Source organism: Micromys minutus, assembly GCF_963924665.1.
Source record: "Micromys minutus genome assembly, chromosome: 14".
In the NCBI taxonomy this organism is placed as follows: Eukaryota; Metazoa; Chordata; class Mammalia; order Rodentia; family Muridae; genus Micromys; species Micromys minutus.
In genome coordinates, this window is record NC_137983.1 from 34,950,015 (window position 1) to 34,977,520 (window position 27,506).

The window sequence follows — 27,506 nt, forward strand, 5'->3', positions numbered from 1 at the left end:
TGAGTTATAGCCATAAATAAACATACAGCTACTGTATTCGTTACTCACAGTACTATTCATAATTTTAACAGTGGTTAACAAAATGGAGATGAAGTATCAAATTCAATAAATTGGATCCATTTAATACTTTTAAGATGCCTTCTAAGTAAACGCATCTCAAAACCATGATTTCTGGGAATGGGGTTGAATACTGAATCATAACTAAAAAATTACTTTTATACTCTAAAATTGATTTTGTGATGCATATAGTTAATTATATATGCTTAATTTAGCAAATGTTAGGAATCAGTTTTCCATATTCATTGTTGATCTAGAAAGAGAATACAAATAATAGAGCTATCTGAGATATAGGGCCTTTTAACAAAAAAACATGAAAAAGTATTTTTATTGGAATTACTCCATGCTTGAAAGAGGATACGGAGTATTCTTTGATAGATGTTTTTACATTCTCTTTTTACTTTTTAATCTTGAGACAGTCTGACTAAGTTGCCTATGCTAGTCTTGAATACACTCTGTAACCTAGACAGGCCTTGGATTTGTAATATTCCTGCCTCATCTACTTTGGTACCTGGGAGTTGCCTACCAAGTCCTGCTATATTATTTCTAAAAATAACTTTGTTCTGAACCTGTTTTATATTTATACAGATGCAGAACTCCACAGTTGCTGTCATAATAAATCAGCATGTTTTATTATTTACATACTTTGTATGAACACTAGATATATTTGCTTAACTAGAAAATGACACTTTCCTAGTCATTCCCCATCAGCATGGTGTGATGATAACCTAGAGACACAAAGGATGCTTCCTGAGTTTTCTCCGTTGCTGGGTCTCTCATAGAGACATGTAGAGTGTGTTACAAAACAGCCTCACCTATAAGGACAGTAGTGTGCATGTGCAGTTAGATGGAAACCAGTCAGTACAGGCATCAGAAGAATTAGGGCTCAACACATTGACTGTCATGCTAAGTAGCCCAAAAATCAACTTGGCAAATACTTTGATGTTGTTTTTGTGAAAAGGCAGTCTAAAGAGGAGAAAGGATTTCAGTCCTCAGCAACTCCACAGACTAATAAATGCAGTATAACACTTTGTTTAAAGAGGAAGGATTTTAAAATAGACTTCATTGTTTGAGATAATCTCTTTTCCTCTTTAGTCTTAGTATTTTATCTGATTTAATCTTAATGTTTTATCTGCTAAGAATTATTAATAAGATCAAATAGTTTGTCTTCTACAGAAGAATTCTTAAACCTATCTATAAAAGTCAACCTTACTGAATAAAGCACTGTAGAAAAATAAAGTATTTCTTTTAAAATCGAAAGCCTTTTATGGATCACTTGATCATTCTCGCTTAGACTGTGAACTCAGTGTCTCTGATCATAAAGTAATGTCATCTTAAACCTGGCTGGTAAGATGGCTCCATGGTTAAGGCACTTGCTGAGCAAGCCTGACAACCTGAGTTCAGTCTCCAGCGCCATGATGGAAGGAGAGGCCTGACTCCCGAGAGCTGTTCTCTGGTCTCCATCAGCATGTCCTGGCACATGTATCCAGGCCACTAATAGTAAATAAAAATATCCAGAGTCCTCCCAAGTCCACTCGGAGCCCATGCCTGTGGTCCTGATGTCCTGCCGCACTCTTGTACTGCTCCGTGCCTTCTGTCAGCCACACTTAACACGAGCACATTGGATCTTTTTCCTTAAAAGATCAGTGCTGAGTGATCAAATGTATAGCTTGTTAGCATTTCTCCCACTTACAGGCATTGGAAGGTCTGGAGCTATTTTCGGTGTCCTGGTTTCCGTTTCCTAGCTCTCCTCTGAAGTGGTCTTTAACCCAAGCATGTGGTACCTAGAGTGGTGGGGTATAAAAGGTTCCTCTGTGTTATAATACATTTAAATTAACTTAGATCAAATGTAAATTGAAATAAAAAGTACTTCTTAGCTGAGGAAAATGGAGGAAATAACCGTATATCATGGTAATGTCTGACTTCTTCATTTCCTTTCCCTCATTAAGCAGTTCTTCTTCCATAACCCCCTTCTATATCCTGAGGCCAACTGTGATCTTTCCTTCCCTTGATACAGAGAGTACTCCTATGCGTACTTCTGACGTGGACTATCGACTCTTAGAGGCATCGAAGGCTGGTGACTTGGAAACTGTGAAGGTAAGTTAGTGCCTTTACCGTTATATTACATAGAATGTAATGAAATATGCTCTGTGCATGTGTGTTTGTGCATGTGTGCACATGTGCTGTGGTGTATGTAAAGTCAGAGGACAACTCTGGAATTAATTTTCTCCTTCCACTATGTGGAACCTGGGGATTGAAATCAAGCTGTCGGGCTTGGCAGCAAGTGCCTTTACTCCTGTGAGCCATGTTACTGGCCAGAATGCAAATTTCAATTTCATCTGTTTGTATGCAAGTATGCAAATGTGCTTTCAAGTTGCTAAACAGTGCATTCAAAATAAAAGAAAATTTTATTTTTGACAGTGGAGTGTTAAGTATCCAAAGAAGACATACAAATTAAGAATTAGGTCTGGTATATTTTTTCTCAAAGGCTAAGAATTAGAAGTTAGCTGGGTGTGGAAAGCTGAGGCATGAGGATTGCTGTGAGTTCTGGGGTATCCTGTAGTATGAGAGTGAAACTCTCCTCCTCCTCTTTCTCCTCCTCCTCTCACTTCCTCCCCTTCTCTATATACAGTATTTTAAAATTTGAAAGACAGGATATAAAACTTCTGACATTCAGCAAGGAATGAATAGAATCAGGAAATTGTGAGACCCAGAGAGCAACTGTCTCTTGACCCACATTCCAGGAGACAGGAACTCTCTTTTTAGGTTCTTTAGTTTCTTATAGTCAACTCAAGTTGGTCTGATTTGAGCAAAGACAAGCTAAGTGTACCACAAGATGCGTCTGTGAGGAGTTTTAGGGAGGGAGGTAGACACAGAAGAGATGGGAGGCTCCTTTTGCTGCCCTTGGATTTCGGCTAGATGAGGGACTGGACTAGGGTGTCCAACAAAGACTAAGTTCCTCTGCGCACTCATGTTGTCACAGTAATGTCAAACATGATGTGGGTGCTCCTGAAACATCACATGGCCCCGACTGTCATCAGACCCACTGTATAACCCACAGCAGCCCCCAAATGGAAGCCGTCCTCCCTCTCCTTCTCCAGCTCAGGGATTTTAGGTGTGCCTCACCGTGTCTGGCTATGGTGCCGATTTTTATACATCTCATCTGTGGAGAGTATTTACTATATCATTCTAGTACTCTGTGTCTGTGAATGATTGTTAATGGTGTTGTCTTTGTCTCTGTGTCTGTGTGTACACTACAAAAGCAACTCTGCAGCCCGCAGAATGTGAACTGCAGAGATCTGGAGGGCCGGCACTCTACACCTTTACACTTTGCTGCTGGCTATAACCGCGTGTCTGTTGTGGAGTACCTGCTACATCATGGAGCTGATGTCCATGCCAAAGACAAAGGGTATGTGTTCAAATCATATGTGTTCAAATATGTACTTAAATCTACTGATTTTTGACATAAAATTACATAATTTCTAGTTACAGAATATAACTTCTTTAGAACAAAGAATTTATAAATGATATACTGCTTTTTTAAACATTAGTGTTGTAGATGCTTTTCTCTTTAAAATAATATACATAATTCATTTAAGTTGTAACTTAAATAAACATACATACTGGAATTAAAGATTCTCTCATCCCACCCCCTAAAGATGCAACATGAACTATAATTATCCAGCTCTATCTTGGGTTGTGTATAGCAACTGTCAGTCACTTGGCACCTCTGAATTTGCACTGCACTGTGCCTAGGTGAGGGTGCCATTCCCCTCTGCTGTGGATTTCACCTGTTCTCGCAGTATGTCTTCCAGTTTGGTGCATCCTTTTCATGCCTGTGTCTAGAATTTTATTTCATTTATGAATATTTTCATGTAATTTGTGATTTACTGTTCATCCTCTCGCTACATTTTTTGCAATTAAAAAAATTCTTCCAAGAAGAAAATCAGTCCATTCCAGAATCACAATCAATATCAACAGAAATATAATTTTGTTTCTGCTAATAGTTTAAATTCTCTGTATTTTTATATTAGATGGATTACTTGACAAACCAGGTAAAACTTTTAAAGCAGCTACTTACATATCTAAGAAGAGTATTTTAACCAGAATCAGTGTCTATATCCTGAGTCAGTTTAACGCCTGCTCAGATAAGGCGGCTCTCCATTCTGTGCTCTTACCCAGCACTGTAAGTCACTGGAGAGCAGCCAGTGACCTAGCTTAGTGCCAGCAGCTTTCATCAAAAAGCCTCTGATTGAGAGGACACTAATCTCTAAATAACAAATGCACATCTGATTGTTTTTACGTGTCCTAAGTCAGCCTACACTGACCCTTCAGTGCATGGCTCTTGAGAGGGTGTCTTTTTGTGCTCCCTTTTAGAATATCACCTGCTGTCTTTAAAAACGAGTCACCTGAAAGAGTTTGCTCAGAAGATGAGGGATCTAGATTTTCTTAGCTGTGTAGAATTTATAATTGTATTTTTCTTGATGATTCTTTTCTTTTTTAGGAGGAACAGGGATGGAATGTGGCTTGAGACAGGTCTCCCTCTGTACCTCTGGCTGGCCTGAAACTTTCTGTGTAGACCAGAATGACTACAAACTTAGAGAAGTCTCTTCTGAAATCACTTTGTACCTCAGTATTTAAGTTATACAGAGAAACTGTTGAATCATTATGAACTTAAAAATAACCAAAACAAATGGTGACAGATGCCACTTGAATAAATAGAATGTATTCTATATTTTATGGATTTTATTAGAGGAAGTATTTCTTTGTGAGTGAATGCTCAGTATCCTCAGAGCCATAGAAGCGTGTGAATAGGAGGAAGGTTTGAGGCAGTCTCACATAGCCTGTGATGGGTTGAAATTCCCTTTCTAGCTGAGGAGGATCTTGAGCTCCTGCCTTTACCTCCCAAGTACTAAGACTGTAAGCACGTACCACCATTATAAAAATTACTTTAGCTGAAATACTTGTTTTGTGACTATTTTTCTTTTGTTTAGTGGCTTGGTTCCCCTTCATAACGCCTGCTCCTATGGACACTACGAGGTAGCTGAGCTCTTGGTGAGGCATGGGGCTTCTGTCAATGTGGCCGACCTGTGGAAATTTACTCCTCTCCATGAAGCAGCAGCCAAGGGGAAATATGAAATCTGCAAACTCCTTCTAAAAGTATGTGGATATGCAGCAGCTTCCTGGGTTTAGTTGCTGCTTTTGAAAGCTAATCTATTGTAGTCTATTGGAAACAAGTGTTAAGATGGCTGTCTGCTTAGTTCCTGACAGGTCCTTCAGAATTGACTCAGTGAGGTCATTTCCCCAAAGAAGGGTTTGGGGAGACTTGGTTTAATTTGCAGGGTTTATCTAATGTAACAGTAGTAGTAGAGAAAATGGCCACAGGAACTTTTCCATCAGGTTGCTCTTTGATGTACAGTGATAGTGCTGCTGTGATAACTAACAGTACTTCTAACTCACTTCTTAAGACATATGTATGGATTCTCATCTTTTCTTAACCAGAGCAAAAGTATTGTTATACGTAAGTCCAGTTTATATGTTATTAATACCATAAATACATATAGCCAGTATTACCACTAGATAAGTTTTCTTTTGTAGGTCATTATGAATCCATCGTCTAATTTGAATATTGTGCTTTGTTTATCTGTGTCTTCATTCATCTTTTAAGAAAGTCTCACTGTGTAGCCCTGGCTGTCCTGAAGCTCACAGAGATCTGCCTGACTCTGCCTCCAGAAATGCTGGGATTAAAGGTGTGCACCACCACACCTGGCCAGTTTAGATTACTCCTAATTTCCATAGTAGGTCAACAGCTTTCTGTATCAGGTCTGTAGTAAAACTTCTCGGTTTATAGGTGTAGCTAATTTTAAACCAAGGTAGTTTTTAAAAGTACATTTACACACCATGAAATAAATACACTTTTAAACTTTCAGACTTTTTAACTGATGCCATTTAGAATTCAGTATTTTTTTTCCTTCTCATGATGCTGCTTAAGTAAAAATCTTTGGTCAATTTGATTTGGAACCATAATTCAGTGGTGGAGTGATTAGCTACCAAATGTGAGGTCCTAGTTTTATCATTAAAACTTCCTTCCCCCTCCCCTTTTCTGTGTGTGTGGGAGGGCATGGGGGATCTGGGGGGTGTGAGTGTATAGTACAACTAAAGTCTGGCCAAATTAACATGTAGATGATTATAAGAAATAAGAGTTTCAGAGACAACTTCATGTATTGGGAAACGTTGTCACATAAAAGCAAAAGATGCTCAATATCCTTCCAATTGCAAAATACAGAAGAATTTAGATTCCTGTTTTCAAAGTGGATATAGAATAGATTTCTTTCCAGCTGAATGAAGACATGGAAAGTGAATAAAGTGAATTTTGGATGTACTACTCACCCATTTGCAAGCACACGTGCACCATTCATTTTTGTCTTTACAGCATGGAGCAGATCCAACTAAGAAGAACAGAGATGGAAATACACCCCTAGATCTGGTCAAAGAAGGAGACACAGATATTCAGGACCTACTGAGGGGGGATGCTGCTCTGTTGGATGCTGCCAAGAAGGGCTGCTTGGCCAGAGTGCAGAAGCTTTGTACTCCAGAGAATATCAACTGCCGAGATACCCAGGGCAGAAATTCAACTCCTCTCCACCTGGCAGGTTAGTGTTACTGCGTCACCTCCCGCTGTCCCTTCAGTTAGACACCAGTAAACTGTGCACCAGCTGCTTAGCCACTTGGCTTGAAAGGTGAAAGAGGTTGGTGAGTTAGCCCAACAGGGAACAGTGCTTGCCAACAAGTTCCAGAACTCACATGGTCAGCCAAGAGGATCAGCCCCTCCAGATTGTCCAAGACCTCCAAACTCACACTTGGTGCCTGCACTGCCTGTGCAAGAAACTGGCATGTTACATAGAGACAGAATTATGTGAAGTTAGTGTTCGCTTTTGAAGAAAAGAATTAAAGCCTTAATTTTTCTTTACTTGTATATGTGTGAGTTGTATTTATTTCTCCTGACCTGATGTGTCCCTTTTTACTTTAACAGCGGGCTACAATAACCTGGAAGTAGCTGAGTACCTTCTAGAGCATGGAGCTGATGTTAATGCCCAGGACAAAGGTGGTTTGATTCCACTTCACAATGCAGCATCTTATGGGGTAAGCATGTCACAATGAACATCTAGAAGCCTTTTCTGACATTTAGTACTTTACTAATCATGGACTATATGTTAGGGAACAGATTGCTAACCTGCAGCATGGTTGATTGAGTACAACGTAATTATCTGTACAAGCTTTGTCATACTTTGCCTTATAGTTCCTTTTGGTGAGCTTTTAAAAGCTTTCTGTGTCTTTGCATATTATCTAATACAATAATCAGTGTGTAGGGGTCATATATAAATCTTACCTCTGCATTGGATAGATTTTAGAAACTGTTAAAGCAGGAGGTTCCTAAGTAAGTATGGAATTATAGCTGCTTACATTTATCTCTAGAATCTTAAAAGTGTCAGGTCAAGTGGTTAAGCAGTTTGCACACAATTTAATAGCATTCAGCTGAGGGAGTAAACTGCCAAGTAAAAGTGCAAAGTCTTTCCAGGCACTAAACTGTGTTCAACAGTAGTGCACTGCAGTGCCTTGATGCCATTTGTCAGAACTGGCAGGAATGAGGTCCTCAGGCCCGATGCTTCACAATAGAAATGAGTCAGACATGAAGGGTGTCTCTGCCTTCTGCTTTTGTACATAAAATCCCCAGACTGCAGAGAGCATTTTCCTACTGTCTTCTGTGGTTATACTGTTATCCAACCACAAGTTTGACTTAGCCTGCTCTTTAGATCAGTAACTTTAAAAACAATTAAAAGCCACCTTTTTTTTTTTTCAAATGGAGAAACAATTAGGCTATTTAAAAAGCTTAAATAAAAGTTACAAGTTTCATGAGAAATTTTCTTTATGATTAAAGTAACTTATTCTGTTTAGTATCCTTTGTATTGTAGTATGTTTAGGTATTATTTCTTAATCTATGCATACAAAGGACAGTTAATTTCTGTGATTTTAATACATAAAAAAGTATTGATATTTATTCCTTACCAAAGCATGTGATTTTATAAGAATACATCATTTGGCAGGTTGGTATTCTTTCTTCACTTTCTCATTATGTAGCGTTTTCCCTAAAATATAGATTGTATCTGAAGGTTTCACACCATTGCTGTAATAGACAGCACATACCATTAGATGGTGTTAGCTGTGGCCCACATTCCCTTGCTCACCTTTTTATTCAAGGGTTTGTCACAGTGGAGCGTTTAGTGCCTTTCTCCAAGACTGTCAGCTCCTGGTTGCAGCCTTCTCACTTGGTCTCTGGTTCTGGTGACGAGAGCTACGCTGCAGCTCACTGGTGCATCTCAGTCACTGCTGTTCGCTCCAGAGCTGTAGCTACTTAAAAAAATGGAAAGCTTAAGAACTGTGTTTGCCTCTGTTTCAGTAATACTCTTTCCTCTTCATTGTCCTTTAGACATTGGCCAGCCAATTTAGCAAGCATGTGATGGGTTTCACTAAAGATACTGTAAATTCAATATAAAGAAAGTTTAACAATGTATACTGAACACACAGCTCATCCATGCACCTACATAGATACAAACTAACTTTTTTGGACTAATTTTGGAAGTCTATGCAAATTAGTCTACCAAATTGTGTTCTTCTTAATAAAATGCAGGAGACACAGTTTAAGTTAACTTGTAATACCATCTGAGAAATAGTTTGAAATTATCCCATGCTTTTGGACTGACTGAACAGAAGTTGCTTTTTCTGAAACATCCTTTGAATAAAGAAGACTAATTGGTTTTTTTGTTTGTTGGTTGGTTGATTGGTTTTGGAAGCAATTTTAATGTAATCGTATAGATAACTTTCATGTTAGAAGTTAAATAGAAACTGCAAAATTAGTTTTATAATATTCTCATAATCCCAAAGACTCTTCAAACACAATAAACAGCCTGTTCTCAGAAGAATCTTGGTTGTACTGTGCAGCCTTCCTCCCATCTTTGTCATCATGTTCTCGGGGGTGGAAGCCTGTCTTAGGAATGAATGATCTTTACTTTGGAAATAAGTAGTTTGAGGCCAGTTCAATGAGCTATACGAGACCCAACCTAGAGGGGCAAAAGAATAATTGTGGAGGAGACAAGTCCAAAACACAGTAGAGGGGTTGTGTTTGATTAAGGATGAGAACATGGCCCTAGAAAAGTTAAATAGTAGAAATAATAGTTGGTTAAATTCTGCTGGGTGGCTTTCTTCTTAAGTGTCTGTGTTCTCTTGATTTTCTCAGCATGTTGATATAGCAGCGTTACTGATAAAATACAACACATGTGTAAACGCAACGGATAAGTGGGCCTTTACTCCCCTCCATGAAGCAGCCCAGAAAGGAAGGACACAGTTATGTGCCCTACTGCTAGCACATGGCGCAGACCCAACCATGAAGAACCAGGAAGGTCAGACACCTTTAGATCTGGCAACGGTAAGTTCTTGTTGCAGGGGTAGATATTACTTATTACTTATTCAGGCAGGACGTCACCTTCCAGGGCTCAACAGGCAGTTTGTTTGACTGAGTTGACATTCTTCCTGGAAACCTTGTTAGCCAAAACCACATAGTCTCAGTTCCCTTTGTACCTCCATGGTATCCCATGTGTAACCAGCTTCCTTTAGCTTTCACTACTGTTGTCTGACTCTTACAGCCATCACTCAACATAGGATCCCAAAATCACTGTCATTGTCTATGCCTGGTAGTCCATTAGGGAAAAAATGTACAAAACATTTAGTACTTAGTGAAAACCTTCATTAATAATGTTCTTTGTGTTTTCTTTGATCATTGTTTTTAGGCTGACGACATCCGAGCATTGCTGATAGATGCCATGCCCCCTGAGGCCTTACCTACCTGTTTTAAACCTCAGGCAACTGTAGTTAGTGCCTCTCTGATCTCACCAGCATCCACCCCCTCCTGCCTCTCTGCTGCCAGCAGCATAGATAACCTCACTGGCCCATTGGCTGAGCTGGCTGTGGGAGGAGCCTCCAATGCAGGGGATGGTGCTGCCGGTGCCGAGAGGAAGGAAGGAGAAGGTAGGTGTATCCCTGTGAATGTTTAGACTTACTTTAGTGGACCAATTACTTTTTTCTTTTTATAATTGGAAGCTAGAGACAGTCTCTTCTCTAAACTTTTGAGTCCAAAGACATCTATGACTGTATGGTGAGGCCCTGTCAAAGACAGGGCTGGGGGATGTGAAGGCAAAGGGGAAGAAGAAGGATTTCTAGGACTTGCTAAGTGAGCTCCAAGTTCACAAGATGCTCTCTCTCAAAGATAAGTGGGTAGATGAATGGATGGATAGATAGATGGACAGACAGATAGATGGATAATGAGGAAGATACTCGAAATTGACCTCTGGCCTTCACCTACACTGTACACACAGAAATAAAAATAGTTCTTAGAATAAATCAAAACAATAACTGGTGCCCTTTTTTCTCTTTTCTTTTGATTCATTAAAAGTACTAATTCTAAAATATGGTCTGGAGCCTAGGTGCTGCTCTTGCGGAGGACCTGGCTTAGTTCTCAGCACCCACACAGGTTAGCTCACAACCCACTTCACTCCAGCTTCAGACAACCCAATATACTCTTCTTCCAGAGAAGCACTCGACATGCATATACTCATGCATAAAAACATACACAAAACTAAAAAAAATGTTTTAAATTATATAAAATAATGTGTTGGAAGTTGTATTTACTGTATATTATGTACATCTGTATTTTAACTCTTTATTCTATGTATATTAGAATTAATGTAAGTACTGTAGCTATGCCAGAGATAACGTTCAGAATGACTTGGAATTGATATATCTGGTATTAGTTTATGTCATTGAAATCATCCATACAGGCAAGTGTCAAAATCAAAAAATAGGGTTATGCATAAGTACTGACCTTCTACAGAATTAGGAAATTCTAAAAGATTTTAATGTTTTTGTTTTAGTTGCAGGCCTTGACATGAATATCAGCCAATTCCTTAAAAGCCTTGGCCTTGAGCACCTTCGGGATATCTTTGAAACAGAGCAGGTAAACGCTCATGTACTTTTTCAGCTGTTTAATTACTGAGTTATTCACACATTTTTTTTAAACTTTGCAGCTGTTTATTTTCTGTATTGTGTATACTCTTTATTGAGTATGCTTTTATCTTGTTTGTTAGCTACCTGAAATACTTGTGGAGAAGCCAGGGAGCCCAGCACCTGATACTCATCTCCACAAGTCTGACAGTTCTGAGAGCTGGCCTTCCTCCGTGTGACCAGTGCTTCTCAGTGCAGTCTGTCAGTTTAGATGTATGAAGGGGGGGGGAGGGGTACAGCTTGCTGGGAGAGCACTTAGTGAACTTAGATCAAGAAACTATCTCAAGAATGCTTTGTTTTCGGTTTTTGTGTTTCTGAAAGAAATTGGCATTTATGAGCTCATCTACTTGCGTTGACTGTGCGAGCTCTTCTGTTAGCCAGACTGTTGTCAAGGGTTGTGAGTTCTTACTCCCATGCTCCATGATAAACACTAAAATGAAACTGACTTTAGTATTCTTGGTCGATGTGGAACTTGGATCCAGTGCACCATTCCCCAGGTGGGGGTCCCTCCCGATAGCCCTGTCAGTCTTTCTGGCAGGGAAGATAGCTTGTGTAATGAAGATAGCTGTTGATGTCTCTTTAAAGTCTAGTCAGCTTTATGGCCCTCTTCAGATCTTTATTTTGTGACTTATGTTCCACAGTCTGCCCTATCCTCAACCTGTTGTTCCAGGTTTGTTTTTACCTTGTTTTGCACAAAAGTCAGTTATTATTATAATAGTTATTATTAGTCAGTGTATGCACTGAGTTTAGAGCTGCATAGCAAATGACCAGAGACTTGGCAGCCTAACTAAATTTTTCCCTCGAAAGACTGAAATCAGATTGTGAGGGTGCACTCCCTGCAGCAGTTCTAGAATAGTCCTCTCCTTGTCCCTCCAGCTTCCCTGACTTAGGTCATACACAGGCCACCTTACTGCAGTCTCTGCTGCCCTTGTCTGCCTTCTGACGTGTTTCTTACTGGGACACTTTCTTTAAACTTGGGTACTCCTAGGTGATTGCTGGTTTCAAGATTCTTACCTTAAGCAAGTTAAAAATGTTAACATTTTTGGAACATAGCTCTTCTAGGGATGCTCGCCTATCTCTTTGAGGGCTAGACTTTGTTCAGTCCACAGCAGCGTGCATGTATAACCCCCCAACCCCCAGACTTACTTTATTTATGAGCACACTGTAGCTGTCTTCAGACACATCAGAAGAGGGCATCGGATCCCATTAGAGATGATTATGAGCCACCTTGTGGTTGCTGGGAATTGAACTCAGGACCTTTGAAAGAGCAGCTAGTGCTCTCAACCAGTGAGCCATCTCTCCAGCCCTTTTTTCCCCCTTGGCAGAGCTATAATTTTTTTCTGCGGGTCTTTGCCCTGTTTACTCTGTAAGTTAGTAGTCAGTCTTGGGTCAGTCCAGGTAGGTGGCATACTCCACAGCAAGCAGCTGGGAGGCTGACGCAGGAGCGCGGCTGTGGTGCTGGGCCGAGCTGAGTAACAAGCTAGAGCACAATGTGGGCTCCAGTGAAACCTGAACTCCAGAAATACAGCTGCAAAGCACTGGGTTTTTACATTCTTAAATGACTTATATTATTAGTGTTTTTAAGCTTTTATTTCTTTAGCTAAATAAATTCTTTACATTTATGTTGTGGTAAATATTAAAAAGTGTAAACCTTTTATCCCGTGCTAGTGCCGGCTCCCACAGGACCATCTGACACTGCAGGGATCTCTAACTTGGTGGCTTTATGCCACCTCTAAAACTCAGGTGTGGTTCACTCCACAGCCCCTGTTGTTTCGGTCCTGGGTAGATACGGCCACTTCAGCATGTTGTTTTTAATCACTTTCTTCCCAGTAAAAACATGACTCACAACCATCAACTTATCAAACAGCTTTATATGTTAAGTTCTCAATTCATAAACCCTCTACACAATAAACTTACAACCAGTGGACAAAGATATAAACTGCCCATCTATATGAAATAAATTAGACCTATAGAAACCCTTAGAAACCTCATCAAGCTAGAGATGCGCCGAGAGAAACATGCACATCTGCCTCAATCTCTACCTACTGCCTCCTCTTCTGCTCCTTCAGCCTCTTTTCCTGCCTACTGCCACTGCCCAATCATGTATTGCCTTAACATAAACCTACACATTTATATTTTTAATCAGTCAAGCAGTTGAAATAGAATTGACCTAAAGAAGTGCTGTGATCTTGTTTTCCTCTGACTGTAGAGATGGATTAGGAGGCCTCGCCTGTCACTGTCTCACCAGTCATGCCTGCTAAGTAAAATGTCTGGCCAAATTGTCATGTTTCTGTCAGTTTTTAAGTTCTACCTTGTTAAGGCATCACATGGATCTTCGTTGGTAGAAAATATGTTACACACCTCTATCAGAACTCTGCCTGTTATCTGCTCATCTGTGAGAAGACTGTAAACTGAGGCTTTGTAGTTGTTTGAATACATATGTGCCCCTTCATGTCCGCAGGAATTGTGAAATTTCACACACCTTTGGCTTATTTCTAATAGGCCAAAACCTCTATTTCAAACTAGGGACCCACCTCTTGTTGAGAATTGCTGTTTCTGAACTTACTTTGTCCTTACTTTGTTCTTACTTCCTGCCTTGTGTTCTCGTGGTCAGGCACTGAGGTCCTGTGGTGGGCTCTCATGTTATTGACTTAGTAGTTTCATGGTTCAGCCTTCAGTCAGCTTGTCCTTTTCACCAGTTTTATTGTTTCTTTTTACTGTAGTTTTCTTCCGAGTAAATTAATGTCCCATTGACTTTTTTTGTCCAAAAATAATGTCTGTATTCTTTTTATAATCAAGATGTTAACTTTTGCACTTAACATGTATTACTTGGTGTAGCCCCTCTCCCTCTCCTCTAGACAGTGGTGTGCCTTTCTATGTATTGAACTATTTTAACTGTCTTTTGAACCATTGGGCAGACAATTAATTTTGTATTTATTATTTCAAGTACAGATGTCATCTGTCTAGTCTTTAGGTATAAAATATTGTCTGCTTAGTTCTTCCACTGCATGCCTTTAGAATTTTCTCTTTGTCATGAATATTCTGAAGCAGTCAGGTAGTGTGTATTAACAAGCATATGATGCATCACTGAGTTTCCTTCATTCCTGCTGTGGCTGTGCTGGCTCCTGCTGTACTATAGTCTGCTGCCTCTCTTCTTACCTGTGGATACTTCTCCCCCAGTGAGGTGGGAAGGACTTCCTTTATTTCTTCTTCTAGAAGTACTTGAGTGCCTCAGATCCTCAGCTCCACCTTCACGATTCTTTCTCAGAAGTCTCTGAGTTCTCTGATTCCATAGATACTTTATAAAGAAACATCAAAATCCCTTCTAATTAACTATAGTATTGCATAACATCTCCTCATGCTTACAACATAGCTTTCTACCTAAAATGGCTTTGTTTATGGAAAAGAAAAATTTGGTTTATGTTATAATTTCTGGAGCTCAACTGCTATGGCTTGGATTTTCACAGAAAGTGACCATATACATTTTATTTCAAGTTGTAATAAAATAAAGGCTTGGACACAACAGAATCCTTGTACATATGGCTGTAAAGTTACTACCACCCCAAGGGGAAAAGGCCTTTTCACTTAAAATAGTTATTCTCTTCACATCCCAGGTAAAATGAGCAAATCTTAGGAGCAGTAAGTAACCCTGTAGACATAGCATTTACCTTATATGCAGGACCATTTTTAGCTTATAGGTGAATAGACTTTATTATAAGAATTTTATATTGATATATGTTAGATATGAGTAACTCCCTTATCCAAAAGAAAAGCACTAGGAGAACGAACTTGTGGTTTCCTCTAAATACCAAACATATTCTCTACCTGTTCCCACCAGATAAGTCAGTGGAGGCTTAGAAGTAATAAATAACTTAATTAAGTATAAGGGGGAAGTACTATTCTGTCACCCCCACTATATGGTATTAGGAACTACTCACTAAGTGTATCCCACACCCAAGGGGAAGAGATTCCACTTGAGAACACAACTGCTAGAGAGTGACGATCTCCTGCAGCCATTTTAGAGGCTGCTCTCCACACCAGGGAGGAGCCTGGCTCCCTTAGCCTGCTCTGTTACCTGAAGTGTAGAGACTCCAGGGTTCCTCTGCTGCTGCAGGGGGCTTAGGAAAGGGTTTTTACATTCACCTTGTGATTGGAAGTCTATATATTAAACTTGCTTTATTTTTTCTCTAGACATGATTAGAGATATTCCTTGGGTTTTTTTGTTTTGTTTTGTCTTCTAGCCTGACTTTGACACTCTCCAGCTATGTATTATTGGATAGCAATTAAAAACCTTTTGATGTATATAACCTAGTTACTGCATATGCACGAGACCGTGTTTTTATTGTCAACCATATTTAAACTGAAATATAAAATATCTAGAAGAAGGTGTTATCGGTAACATGGCTCACAATTACATTGAAGTCAGGTCTGACTTAGAATGTAAAGACTTCTGTTTTGTAAACTGTTCTATTGGAGATGCTTATTCCCTGTTGCTGTCTTTTGAAAGCTCTGTTGAAAACTTCCTTCAGGTGATTGGAAGTGAATTGCAGATTTTGTACCATGACCCAATTATTTCTTCAGTGGCCACTTAAACATGCTGAGTTCCGTCAGAGAATGAGAACGCTGTCCACTGCACGGACGAGCCCCACTCTCTGCAGTGTTCCACTTTGACAGTAAAAATCAAAGCTTGCTCTAAATTGTCACTTTCAGTGTAAGGATTAAAAAAGTGATTTTTTTTTAAATCTTGAATGAGTTAGAAAAAGAATGTCTGTAAAAGGATATTTCAGTTCTCCAAAGAAAGAAAATAACCAGTGGCAATAGACAAGTGTTTATCCCAGGACCATTTTCTTCCCTAGGGAAGTGCCATCCTCTGGACATGTGGCCACAGGCGATTTCAGAGCTCCGCCACTGGGTGGAGGCAGAGTCACAATTACTGTGGTCCACAAGGCGTGAGGGAGTCAGCAAGCTGAGATGAGTCGCCAAGACTCAAAGGCTTCCATTCTGTGCAGACATCAAATGTCTGTTAGTTAGCAAGCATTGATAACATGATAATTTATGAACTTAAAGACCATCCATCTCCTTTTATTCAAGTTGGGATTTCTGATGTCTCTTATAGAATGACCTATGACCTAAACGGATACTTAGACCTTAAGTTGGCCTACCTCCTAAGGCCTCTGACTCCTGGCTTACTCATTTCCTGGCACTGGGAACTTTCTCATCTAAAGCTGGCTTATTTTTGCCACACTGTGACTAATTAAAATGCTCCCTCCTCCCCTCCATCCTTCCCCCCGGCTGCTATTCCTTTTTCCTACCCACAAAATACAGAATTTAGGGTTTTCTGTGTATCTGGAGACAGAGAGCAGAGTAACAGTCAGAAAGACATGGGTGGCAGCGATCACCTGACTTCCCATCACAGTAGGTCTCATGTCTCTATCCCATCTGCTCGAAGCAAATGCCGAGCCTTTCTACTGAGCTAGGAGGCTGCTGGCCTTCTTAGGCAGCTTGAAGGTCATGTTTCTAAAAGGAAACATGTTCTTTAAACATGTGTGGTAATCGCAGCACTGTAGATGGTGCAAGAGCTTTCATCCTCCAAAGAGCTGTTACAGATTCAGCATGTAATTGCTTTCATTTTCAGATTACGCTTGATGTGTTGGCTGATATGGGTCATGAAGAATTGAAAGAAATAGGCATCAATGCATATGGTCACCGCCACAAGTTAATCAAGGGCGTTGAAAGACTTTTAGGTGGACAACAAGGTAAGCTGTTTGGGGGAGAATTATGTGGAGAATGTGGAGAACTATCAGGCTGGTTTTGAGCTCGGGTAGTCTGACCCCAGAGCATATACAGGTAACTGGTACAGCCTCTGCCTTCCTCAGGTCAGCTAATCACTTTTACTAGATGGACAAGTCCACGATCTTCCCTTTCTCCACACTTCTCAAATCTTTGTCCTTTGTCCTGTCCCCTGCTTTCACCTAACTCAAGCCACCAGTCCCTCCCTCTCCTGGGCTTCAGAGTCACTATGCATCTGATCTCCAGCCTGGACCTTCACCTTCTTCACTGCCTTCTCCATAGCCACCAGAGGACTTGGGCACAAGCCTGTTACCCTCTCATCCTGCCCTTAACCCTTCAACAGGTTAAGTGCTTTCTGGATAAAATCAGACACTTACCCCATGATTTTTCACAGCCTGGCCTGTCTTGTCTTATCTTGGGCTCTCCTCCTGCCCTCAGGACCATGGTTCAGCCATTCCTATTGTTCTTCGCTGCCGCAATGCTTCTTCCCTTGCTTTTGTGTCTTTTGTATATGTCTTTGTTAGATGCACTTTTGATAGAGGAGAGAAGAGAAGGAACATATATCTGTGTAATAAAATTATAGGCAACCAAAACTTTAAAAGGTTTTGAATTTGTCTCTTTTTTTAAAACATGTATTTTAGTCAACCCTATAAAATTAACAGAGATAAGTTATGTTGGTGACCATTCCAAGCCTGAAAGAGTTTTAGAGGACAGTTGTTGTATTGTAGAACTCTTCCATTGTAATTCAGCACATGTTTCTCCTTTGTGTAGACATCAGCTGTGTTCATGATGGAGTTTAGTTCAGCAGGTATTGAGCCCTGCTTTGTAAAAAGGGTTTGTGGGAGGGGCTAAGTCCCTTACCACTTCCCTTCTTCTGTGCCTCTGGTCTATGTGCTTACAGACTGTATGTAGAGGTGGACATTGAAGATGGTTTAGTGGAACCTGAGTGATGCAGACATGTGCTTTATGTTTCTGCTTTTCTCATCTACAGGAGCCAACCCATACTTGACTTTTCACTGTGTGAATCAAGGAACTATTTTGCTAGATCTTGCTCCAGAAGATAAAGAATATCAATCCGTAGAAGAAGAGGTAACAGACATCAGAACATTTTTCTTTGCCCAAGTTGTGTTAAGACCATTTTTTTCTAGGGGCAAGAAAGAACTCATATTACTTTGTTACGGTGTCAAGTGGCCTGTTACTCAGTCTCAGTCAGCAGCTAACATTTAAATGTGACTGTACACTAGAGTGATACACATTTCATTCACAGCACAAGCCTGTGAGTCCATTCGCTCTATCTAGAGATGTTGTCAGTTTTAAATCATGTAAGTAAGAATCTTATAAAAAACATCTTTATACAGTAAAATGCACCTAAGATTTATATGGGGCAAGAATCTTGTCTCATAGAATACATTTTCTTAGGCTTTGGGGGTGTTTGTTTGTTTATGTAATTGTTTCTTTAGTAATGTGCCTGATTGTCACATTTTTCTGATGTTGATGACACAATTAAAGAAGAATCAGTTAATTTCCATAAACACAATCATTCCAAACATAATATAAGAAGACTACTTTGAACCTCCTTGTAGAAAGATGGCATAGAAATTCCTCCTGTGAGGGCAGGCTGGAGGAATAGGTCAGTAGTTAGGAGCACTGACTACTCTTCCAGAGGTCCTGAGTTCAATTCCCAGCAACCACATGGTGGCTCACAACCATCTGTAATGGAATCTAATCCCCTCTTTTGGTGTGTCTGAAGACAATGACAGTGCATTCACATAAATAAACCAACAACTTAGAAAGGAAGAAATTTCCCTTGGGCTGATGGCTTATATTTATTGCCACTAATACAATGCCTAACTCTATTATTGTAAGTACCCTTTGCTTACTGTAAAGGATTTTCTGGTTTTTTGTTTTTTAAACTAGTGCCCTTATCTCTGTTCAATGCTAGGAAGTCACATTAGGGATTGTGACCGAGGAGTGATGTTTCAGTTTGTATTAGGTTATCATGACTTCCAGGACCTTACTGTTTGGTTGTATCAAGATCCCAAAGACTATTAAGATAAAATGTAACAAAGATATTTTTAAAATGTTTATTTTTAGCATTTATCTAATGTGGTATCAGTTGAATATCATTTTAGTTTGACTTGTTCAATTTATTTTTATTCTTAATAACAAAATAGTAATTATACATTTTTAAAACACTAATTTTTTTTCAGATTTCCTGTTGTGCTTACAAAAAATATCCTCCAAAATTTGTATCAGAAAGTGCTTTCATTAATATTTATGACTATTTTTTCACCACAAATACTCATTAAATTTGTTGATCATTTTGTAGTGAACTCCTGATTGAGATTCAAACTCACCAGGGAGACAGATGGGAGAACTATTATCTAGAGATAGCAGAAGGAATACTCGGTGCTGACTCTCATGGAGTTAACTGTCTCCCTTTGTTCTGCAGATGCAGAGTACTATTCGAGAGCACAGAGATGGTGGGAATGCTGGTGGCATCTTCAACAGATACAATGTCATTCGAGTAAGTTTGCACATTTTTTTGGTGAAAGTCAGATTGCAAAGCTAACACAAAAATAATCTAGATAATTAAATGAACTGTAGGAATTTTGGAAGAAAAAAAATTAAATTGTGGCCGATACTTGTTCTAAAATCAAATGCTGTTCTCTTCACTACAACCTCTAACCCTCAAGACCATCCTGGGCCAGAAACTACAACACTGTGAAAACAGCAAAGCCCCAAGCAGAAGGCTGCTTTATAAAGGCAGCTGGGGTGGGCGTCACGGTTGTCCCACACATTGCATCCTCAGATTTGGACCCTCAACAGGAATAACTTCATTTTAAATCATTTGAAAGTAGCATTTATTAAAGGCCTAGATTGTCATTCTACTAGTCATTGATGAGATCAGAATTCATTTATCTCTTAACTCACAGGAAAAAGTTATGTTGCCATTCCCTGATTTTTCAGAGGTTATCATGAAGATTGACTACATCTGCTGAAAACTGGTTTAATCCTTACAGGAATTATAATAAAAATTATACAATTTTTCGTATATGTGCTGCTGAAGTGAGCACATACACTGGTATATCAAAATAAGCTATGAACGGTTGGTTGGTTGGTTGGTTGGTTGATTGGTTGGGCTTAGTGGATAAAGTGCATGCTACACAAACTCTAGGGAGCTGAGTTAGAGTCCCCAGCATTCATGTAAAGCCCAGGCAGGAGTGGTGTGCACCATTATCTCAACGCTGAGACGTGAAGGTAGGGGGATCCTAAAGCCTCACTGATCATCAGTTAGGCTAGCCAGCGGTAAACCTGGGCTCCATGAGGAACTGGAACCGGTCTCACACAAGGTGGAGAATAACAGCAAGATTCTCAGTGTTGGTTCTGGCTTCACATTAATGGGCACACAGAAAACAGCAAGGAGATACTAAATAAGTCAATCACTAGTATATTAACTAAATTCTTCTGATATGGTGACTTCAGATACTGTGTCAATCAAAAAAAAAAAAAAAAAAAACAAACAAAATTGATACCACCAAAGGGAAAAAATGCTTGTCATTTTAAATTGAAATGTACATTTAATTAATAACAGTATTTTTTCATCCTTTATGAAGATTCAGAAGGTTGTGAACAAGAAGCTGAGGGAGCGATTCTGTCACAGACAGAAGGAGGTGTCTGAGGAAAACCACAACCATCACAATGAGCGCATGCTGTTCCATGGTGAGTGCGTGTTCGTGGGCAGCTCCAAGTGGGGAAAACAGTGGGACCCGCTCGTAACGTTGTGTTCGAATGACTTGAAATAATGCTTAGTTTCCTGATGCATTGCATGTTAGCACAGGCTTCCCCAGAGCATGCTCCACGCAAATGACTTTCTAAACTTGCTTGTGAACTCAAGTTTCAAGTTGAGCCACCTGTGGTTTTTTTGGTTTTTGTTTTTCTTTGTGAACATAACTGTATTTAGTGAAAATAGTAAATGGCTAAGTGTTGAAAAGCTAACATTTCCACCTTTATATTTTTAGGTTCTCCTTTTATTAATGCAATTATTCATAAAGGGTTTGATGAGCGACATGCATACATCGGAGGGATGTTTGGAGCTGGAATTTACTTTGCCGAAAACTCTTCAAAAAGCAATCAGTATGTTTATGGAATTGGAGGAGGAACAGGCTGTCCCACCCACAAAGACCGCTCTTGTTATATATGTCACAGGTGAGCGTCCTGCCTTGACTGGAATGGTTGCCACCCTCAACTAACTGTTGCCCTACAACAGTGACTATGGTGCTGGTCCCAGTGGTCCAGACCAGCACATGTGTGCCCTTCTGAGTGCTCACTGGAGAACAGAACCCTTCCAGCCACCATCACTCCGGAGCGTACAAGGTCAAGATAGGAGACTAGGCTCAAGTCTCACTGCAGATGCAGCTAGTGGTGTGCCTTGTTTTTGTAAGTGTAATCATTCCCCTTGGAAAGCCCAGCTTTAGAATATCAGCTTGGGAATTAGTAGCAAACTGATAACAGCTTTTTAAAGTAGGACTTTGTAACTGAGGAGCTGGAGAAGATAACATGGCAGCGAGTAAGAAGGTGGTGTTTTTCTCCTTCCCCACTGGAGAACGGGGAGATTGGGATGTAGTACAGTTCTTTGCACTGAGTCTTTGGCAGTCATACATGTACACGCTGTATCCAACCCACATCCAACCTACATGCTTACCCCTAACCCTGCCAGTGCTGTGCACCCCCTTCATGTCCTGGTGAGTTTTGGTGATTCTCTCATTTGAGATACTCGAATGTGCATGAGTGTGGGGTTCCAACTGAAAGTGGCTGACTTTCCATACCTGCACCCCCAAAGAAGAATAAACTTTCTCTCCCAACAGCCCTCAGTTGCTAGGAGCTCCTCCGCTTGAGGTGCAGCCTCATGATCCCATCTTTGCTGGGTAGATGGGCTTGACCCAGTGCAGGCCACCATCACTGCTGTGACTGTATGTCTGCAGTGACCATGTTGCCCTCAGGCAGCATGTCACATCTCTCCCCCATCCTTCTGCTCTTTTGTTCTTTCCATCCCATCCTCCATAGTGTTCCCTGAGCCTTGGGAAAGGTTGATGGCAATGTCCATTTAGGATGGAGCACACGCAGTTGCTTACTCTTAGGACTCTGACCAGCTTAATGCTGCCTTGATTGCTGCCTCCTACACAAAGCTTCTCTAAGATTGAGAGCAGTACTGCCATGTCCATTTATCAAAGCAATATTAGTACACCTCCTCCACAGGGTGGGGGTGGGGGCAGCCCTCACCAGCCATGGGCGTTGACCAAGCTTAAAGTGCTTTCATAAGTTATGTGAGTAAGGTATCTGACGGTTCCGTAATACCTTAAAACATAATCTTGAAATTTCTTAAAACTAATGCCTGTGAATTTATCTGCAGGTGCATTATTCTTTAGACTGCTCATCCATAATTCTAAGATGGATGCCATATGCTCAGAAGGAAACTGTTCTCCACTTAGAGCTCTGTGGTTACAAACAGAGAAATTCCTAAGGATCAGCATGCCTCCCATGGAGACAGAGTAAACCTAAGATGAACAATAAAGTGAACCTACTGAGGATTAATGGGTGCTCAGTAAAATTAAACACAAGTTTATGTCCTAGCCAGAATCTCCTAGAAAATGGAGCCTGAGCAAAAGCATGCAGCTGGCATGCCATTGGCAAGGGTTGTCCCTGGGAAGAGGAAGGAGGCAAAGCACTCAGAGATGAGCACGGGGAGCAAGCTGGCCACGGCTCCATTAACAGGTGCATGACGTGCCTTCAGAGGAACTGTAGAAAATGCTGAGTTAGAGCAGGGGTGTTCCAGTGGAGGAAAGGAGTGAATTTCTGTTGGCTCCGACCTGCATTTGCCAGCATTTGCTCCCCATGCACTCAGCCCTGTGTTTCTTAGCTGTTGCATCTGCAAAATACCAAAAGTAGGAAGCAGCCAGCATCAGCACCTGCTCACTTGCTTCCTCATGGGCTGATTCAGTAAGTCCTGCAGACCAGGTTTGCTCCTGAAAGCAGAAAACAGGAGGCCCAGGCCTGTCAGGTCAAGTATCGTATAACAGATGAACAGTGACAAAATCTACTTACTGGTCTTTGGGGGCTGCAGAGATGGCTCTGCAGGTAAGAGCACTTGTTGCTCTTGCAAGCAGCCTGGGTTTAGTTCCAGCATTCCCATGGTGGGATACATCCATCTGTAACTTCAGGTACATATTCAGGATCTAACTCTTCCTCCTGGCCTTTCTGGGTACCAGGCACATACATACATGTAGGCAGAACAGTCATACAATATAAAATTAAAGCTTTAAAATAAATAAAGTGTCTTCATAATGTAGAGTGACACCTTTTTTTCCTATAAGACCTCCAAGAAAACACAATAGGTAACAAGCCTTCATTCCAAAAGATCACCAGTGATGTCCCAATAAAAAAGCCAGCTAGGCAGGACTCAGTAGTAACACAAAGATCATACTCCATTACTACAAACTGTTTATATTTAACAATGTGACTAATTGTACTTAACACCATGACTAATTGTACTAAATAGCTAAAATGTGTAGTGTTTAAGGGTTGCCATTTTTAAAGGATTGGATAATAATTACCTTGGGCTCTGTAACCATGTATCCTTGTTAGAGACTTCTGCCCTTGGAGTGCAGAAGCAGCTGTGTAAATGAATATGTGGCTTTAATCTAGTAAAATTATATTTAGAAAGCCAGCTGTCAGCTAGACTTGATGGCACACACCTTTAATTCTAACACTCAGAAGGCAGAGGCAGGTGAATCTCTGTGACTTTGAGGCCAGGGTGATCTACAGAGTGAGTTCCAGGACAGCCAGGGTCACACAGAAAATCAAAACTAAAACAAAACCAAAAGAGGCATGTCTGCCTCAGTTTCAGCTAGGTATTTGATTTTCAGTCATATATTTAAATATTTTTTTTCTGGTCCACTTTTCTTATTACTGTCAACCCAGTTTTTACTGTTCACCCATGATGAGTCAAGTGTAATGTGGAGAGATGGCTTAGGGTAATCACATTTGCCACACAAGCATGATGACCTAAGTTTGAATCCCCTTAATCAGTGTAAAAGCAGGTGCATAGCATGAGTGGGAGTGGTTTGTGAGCCAAAACCTCTCCCAGAGTCCCTGGGAGCGCTCAGGCCAGCCAGTCTGTTACACACGGGCAGAGTCATAAAGAAATGTCTCTAACAAGGTAGAAGGCAAAGCCAACATGTGAGGCTGTGCTCTTCCCTCTGAGCATGCCACACTCACACAAACACACAGTCACAGTGTTGATCTCAAATACTGTTCCATCTAATTCCTTCCTTCCTTCCTTCCTTCCTTCCTTCCTTCCTTCCTTCCTTCCTTCCTTCCTTCCGAGTCCATTGGGAAAGCTCAGTTTTCAGCAGTGTGTCTTTTTGCGCTTGGCACAGTTCACAGCAGGCATTTTCTATGCCAGAGTCCTATGCTACTCCAAAGCTGCCTTAAACTGTTGATCTGACTTGATATTGAGCCTGATACTTGCTAAATAGTAATCATATTTTATCCCATTACTACACACAGACTTGAAAGTAGCATATTCATTAGCTTGCATTCTATGAAATTTTCTATAAAGCTAATAAACCTAACAGTTACATTTTAAAATTTAAAGTGTTGGGATGAATTCTGTGAGGGGAAACTGGAGAGGGTCTGCATTTGGGAAGTAAATAAATAAATATTAATTTAAAAAAAAAATATGATTTAAAATGTTTTGAACTTACTTGTCTTTATTCTCCCTTTAGACAAATGCTTTTCTGTAGAGTGACTCTTGGAAAGTCTTTTCTGCAATTCAGCACCATGAAAATGGCCCATGCACCTCCAGGACATCACTCAGTTATCGGTAGACCAAGCGTCAATGGACTGGCGTATGCTGAGTATGTCATCTACAGAGGGGAACAGGTATGTTGTTCATCAAATCAGCATGAACAAGTCACTAAACACATTCATAGGAAAGCAAAAGCCATTTTTAAGACAATATCTACAGTTGCAGGCACAACATGCCTCTGGACCTGTGGAATCCTTATTATTCTGATCATAGCTCTACATCCTTGAGAGTCAGAAGGCAACAGCTTATTTAATTCTGTCATCTTCTTGGGAATTCAAAATGAAATTGGGGGGATAGTAATGGAAATGTGTATATAGAGAGACAACTCCAACACTAAATGTCACCCATTTTATCTGAATGCAAAAGTTAATTTTCTAACCTTACCTGAAAGTCATAGCTAACCTGAAGTAGAAGAAAAATGAGAAAGTAACTACAAATAGATAATGTATAAAAATAATTTTTGTGTGTGTACTGTCATGGGCAAAGTAAGAATATATAGTTGCAAAGAAGTGCAGATAACTTGAACTCCTCTTCAGTAGTTTGTATGTTGTGGTAGTGCGGGTGAAGCAACAAAGCTCCATTAAGTTTATTACGGAGTTGAGCAGATATGTAAATGCATAAATATATTAACTCTTGGGAACTATTGTTCTTACTATAGAGGAAGGGCATATCATATGGAATGGCAGAAAGGTTTTTTTTTTTTTTTTTAAATCTGTGAATGTACTGAAGTTGTATTCATAGGAATTCATAGTTTCTAACAAATATATCAATAGATATATAGATGCCTATATGTACATATATGTGTTTTGTTAGGTTATTCTGCTAAAAGCAAAAACATCCCAGTAGCAATGAAAAGCTAGAGACCAATCCCTCAAACCATTACTGGCTAGAAGGAACCAGCGTTGGAACAGAAGAGGTTAAAAAAAGAAAGAAGGAAAAAGAAAATAGCTTGCTATACCAGAAAATAATGGTGTGCTCAAGAAGGAAAATATAGCATGAAGACCTAAGAGCCATTGAGGGAGCTTCTCTAGCCAGTCTGAGAAAGTTGCATACCAAAATAAATGCAGTACTAAGTTTGGGGAGGGGAGGAGTGTGGGTACTCTTTACTGGTGAATGAGTGGCAAAGAGAACTTCCTGGTAGAATATCATAAATAGAAGTGGGGTGGTGCTACAGCTGGAAAAACTCCTGCAAACTATCATGGTAAAGGTTAGCTGGAGAAGATACACCGTGAGTTTAGAGGGTAGTTTCCATAGGAATAATTGCAGGCTTGTTGCAAAGCTACAAGGACAAGAGGCAGTGAGGGAAGAAGGGCATGCCTTGACCAGCTAATCCCAGTTTACATCACTCACTAGGAGCATCACAGGCTGGAGAGCAGACTCCGGGAGGCATACAAGAGACCGTAGGATTGAAAGATGCCCTGAAACTGATATCTTCTGAGGAAAATTGGCTTTGATTGTGACCTGATTAGCTTTAAACTGTCAGGAGAATCTGTGTGACTAAAATAGACATGTGTCAGGAGCCTTATAAACATGCTACCAAAAATCCAGGTTCCTGGTACCCCTTTGTAAGTAAAGCAAGCTGTCACACTAAGTATGGAGGTCGGCAGCTTCAGTGGGGCAGCAGCAGCAGCTAACCCTCTCAGCTTTAATGTGTAGCATGTGCCACCGGACAGTCTTAAATGTCTCTTGTCTTGTGCAGATCCCAGACAGATGGTCTGCAACCTGATAACAAGGGCTCTGCTTCACACCGTAGTATCTTACACATGGTAGAGGCCGTAAACCTATACTGCTGAATAAATAACTTCCCCAACAATTAAACCATCTAAGCAGTATTTATTTCTCCACTAATAAAGAAGTATCTGCAACAGCTTATTTTAATATTAAGAATTAAAGTGCTGCCTTCAAGCCATTTAGCTAAGTAGTGTGATTTACAGAGAGCTAACAGAGCAGCTGACTGTGCCTTCAGATTACGGAGTCCAGAGAGATTGTTGGCCCTGATCATTTCAGTTTGGTCGATTACTGATGGAAACCACTGGTGCTTTAGATTCAGACCAGAGGGCGCTGGACTATGAAAAGTTTATGGTGAATGGTGATGCTGCTTACATGTCTGTAGACAGAACTTTTTAAAGCATATTTATATATTTTGGTTTTCAAGCCCTGATACCTATTAAGAGGCACTAGTCTAATGAACAATAATGACAATAATGTTATAGTACCCAACACTATTCTTACTATACCAGTCCTATTCCAAAACCTTCGTACTTAGTTCTCACCAAAGAAAGAAAAACAAAAACAACTGCCAGTATTGCTGTTCCCATTTATAACTGAGGAAACCCATGACATAATAGAGGTGTGCTAATTTACAAAGAAAAAAATTGATAAACCCAACACTTGCATTTTTATTCACTTTAAATGTCAAACACCTTTATTATTATTAATAATACCTTTAATAATCTCTGTATCTGTTGTGAATAGTGCATAAATTCTTTGGGGCTCCAAACCCTTTGCCCAATTAAGGAATATTATTCTTCAGCCATGCCCATTCTGAAATGCTGGGTCTACTTTGTCATTCTTTGGGGTTGAAGAATTCATGTGTAGTCCACAAACTTAAGGCTTTTTTCACACCCTGCTTTTAAGTTCTGTGTCAGCTTCCTCTGGTAGCAACTTCCCTTTG

General features: G+C 40.2%; 1 protein-coding gene across 1 annotated transcript in view; it reads left to right on the forward strand.

The window, feature by feature from the left end:
- TNKS (tankyrase) overlaps positions 1-27,506 on the forward strand; it is a gene marked incomplete at its 5' end in the record, with an annotated part of 126,149 nt that overhangs the window by 96,419 nt on the left and 2,224 nt on the right. Inside the window, 14 exons of the mRNA XM_080928761.1 lie at positions 2,075-2,154; positions 3,321-3,466; positions 5,052-5,217; positions 6,491-6,710; positions 7,091-7,200; positions 9,353-9,541; positions 9,903-10,140; positions 11,043-11,125; positions 16,808-16,928; positions 17,954-18,051; positions 19,415-19,489; positions 20,580-20,685; positions 20,985-21,171; positions 24,750-24,906. Coding sequence (XP_080784887.1) covers positions 2,075-2,154; positions 3,321-3,466; positions 5,052-5,217; positions 6,491-6,710; positions 7,091-7,200; positions 9,353-9,541; positions 9,903-10,140; positions 11,043-11,125; positions 16,808-16,928; positions 17,954-18,051; positions 19,415-19,489; positions 20,580-20,685; positions 20,985-21,171; positions 24,750-24,906 — 1,976 coding nt within the window. The remainder of the gene's footprint in view (positions 1-2,074; positions 2,155-3,320; positions 3,467-5,051; positions 5,218-6,490; positions 6,711-7,090; positions 7,201-9,352; positions 9,542-9,902; positions 10,141-11,042; positions 11,126-16,807; positions 16,929-17,953; positions 18,052-19,414; positions 19,490-20,579; positions 20,686-20,984; positions 21,172-24,749; positions 24,907-27,506) is intronic.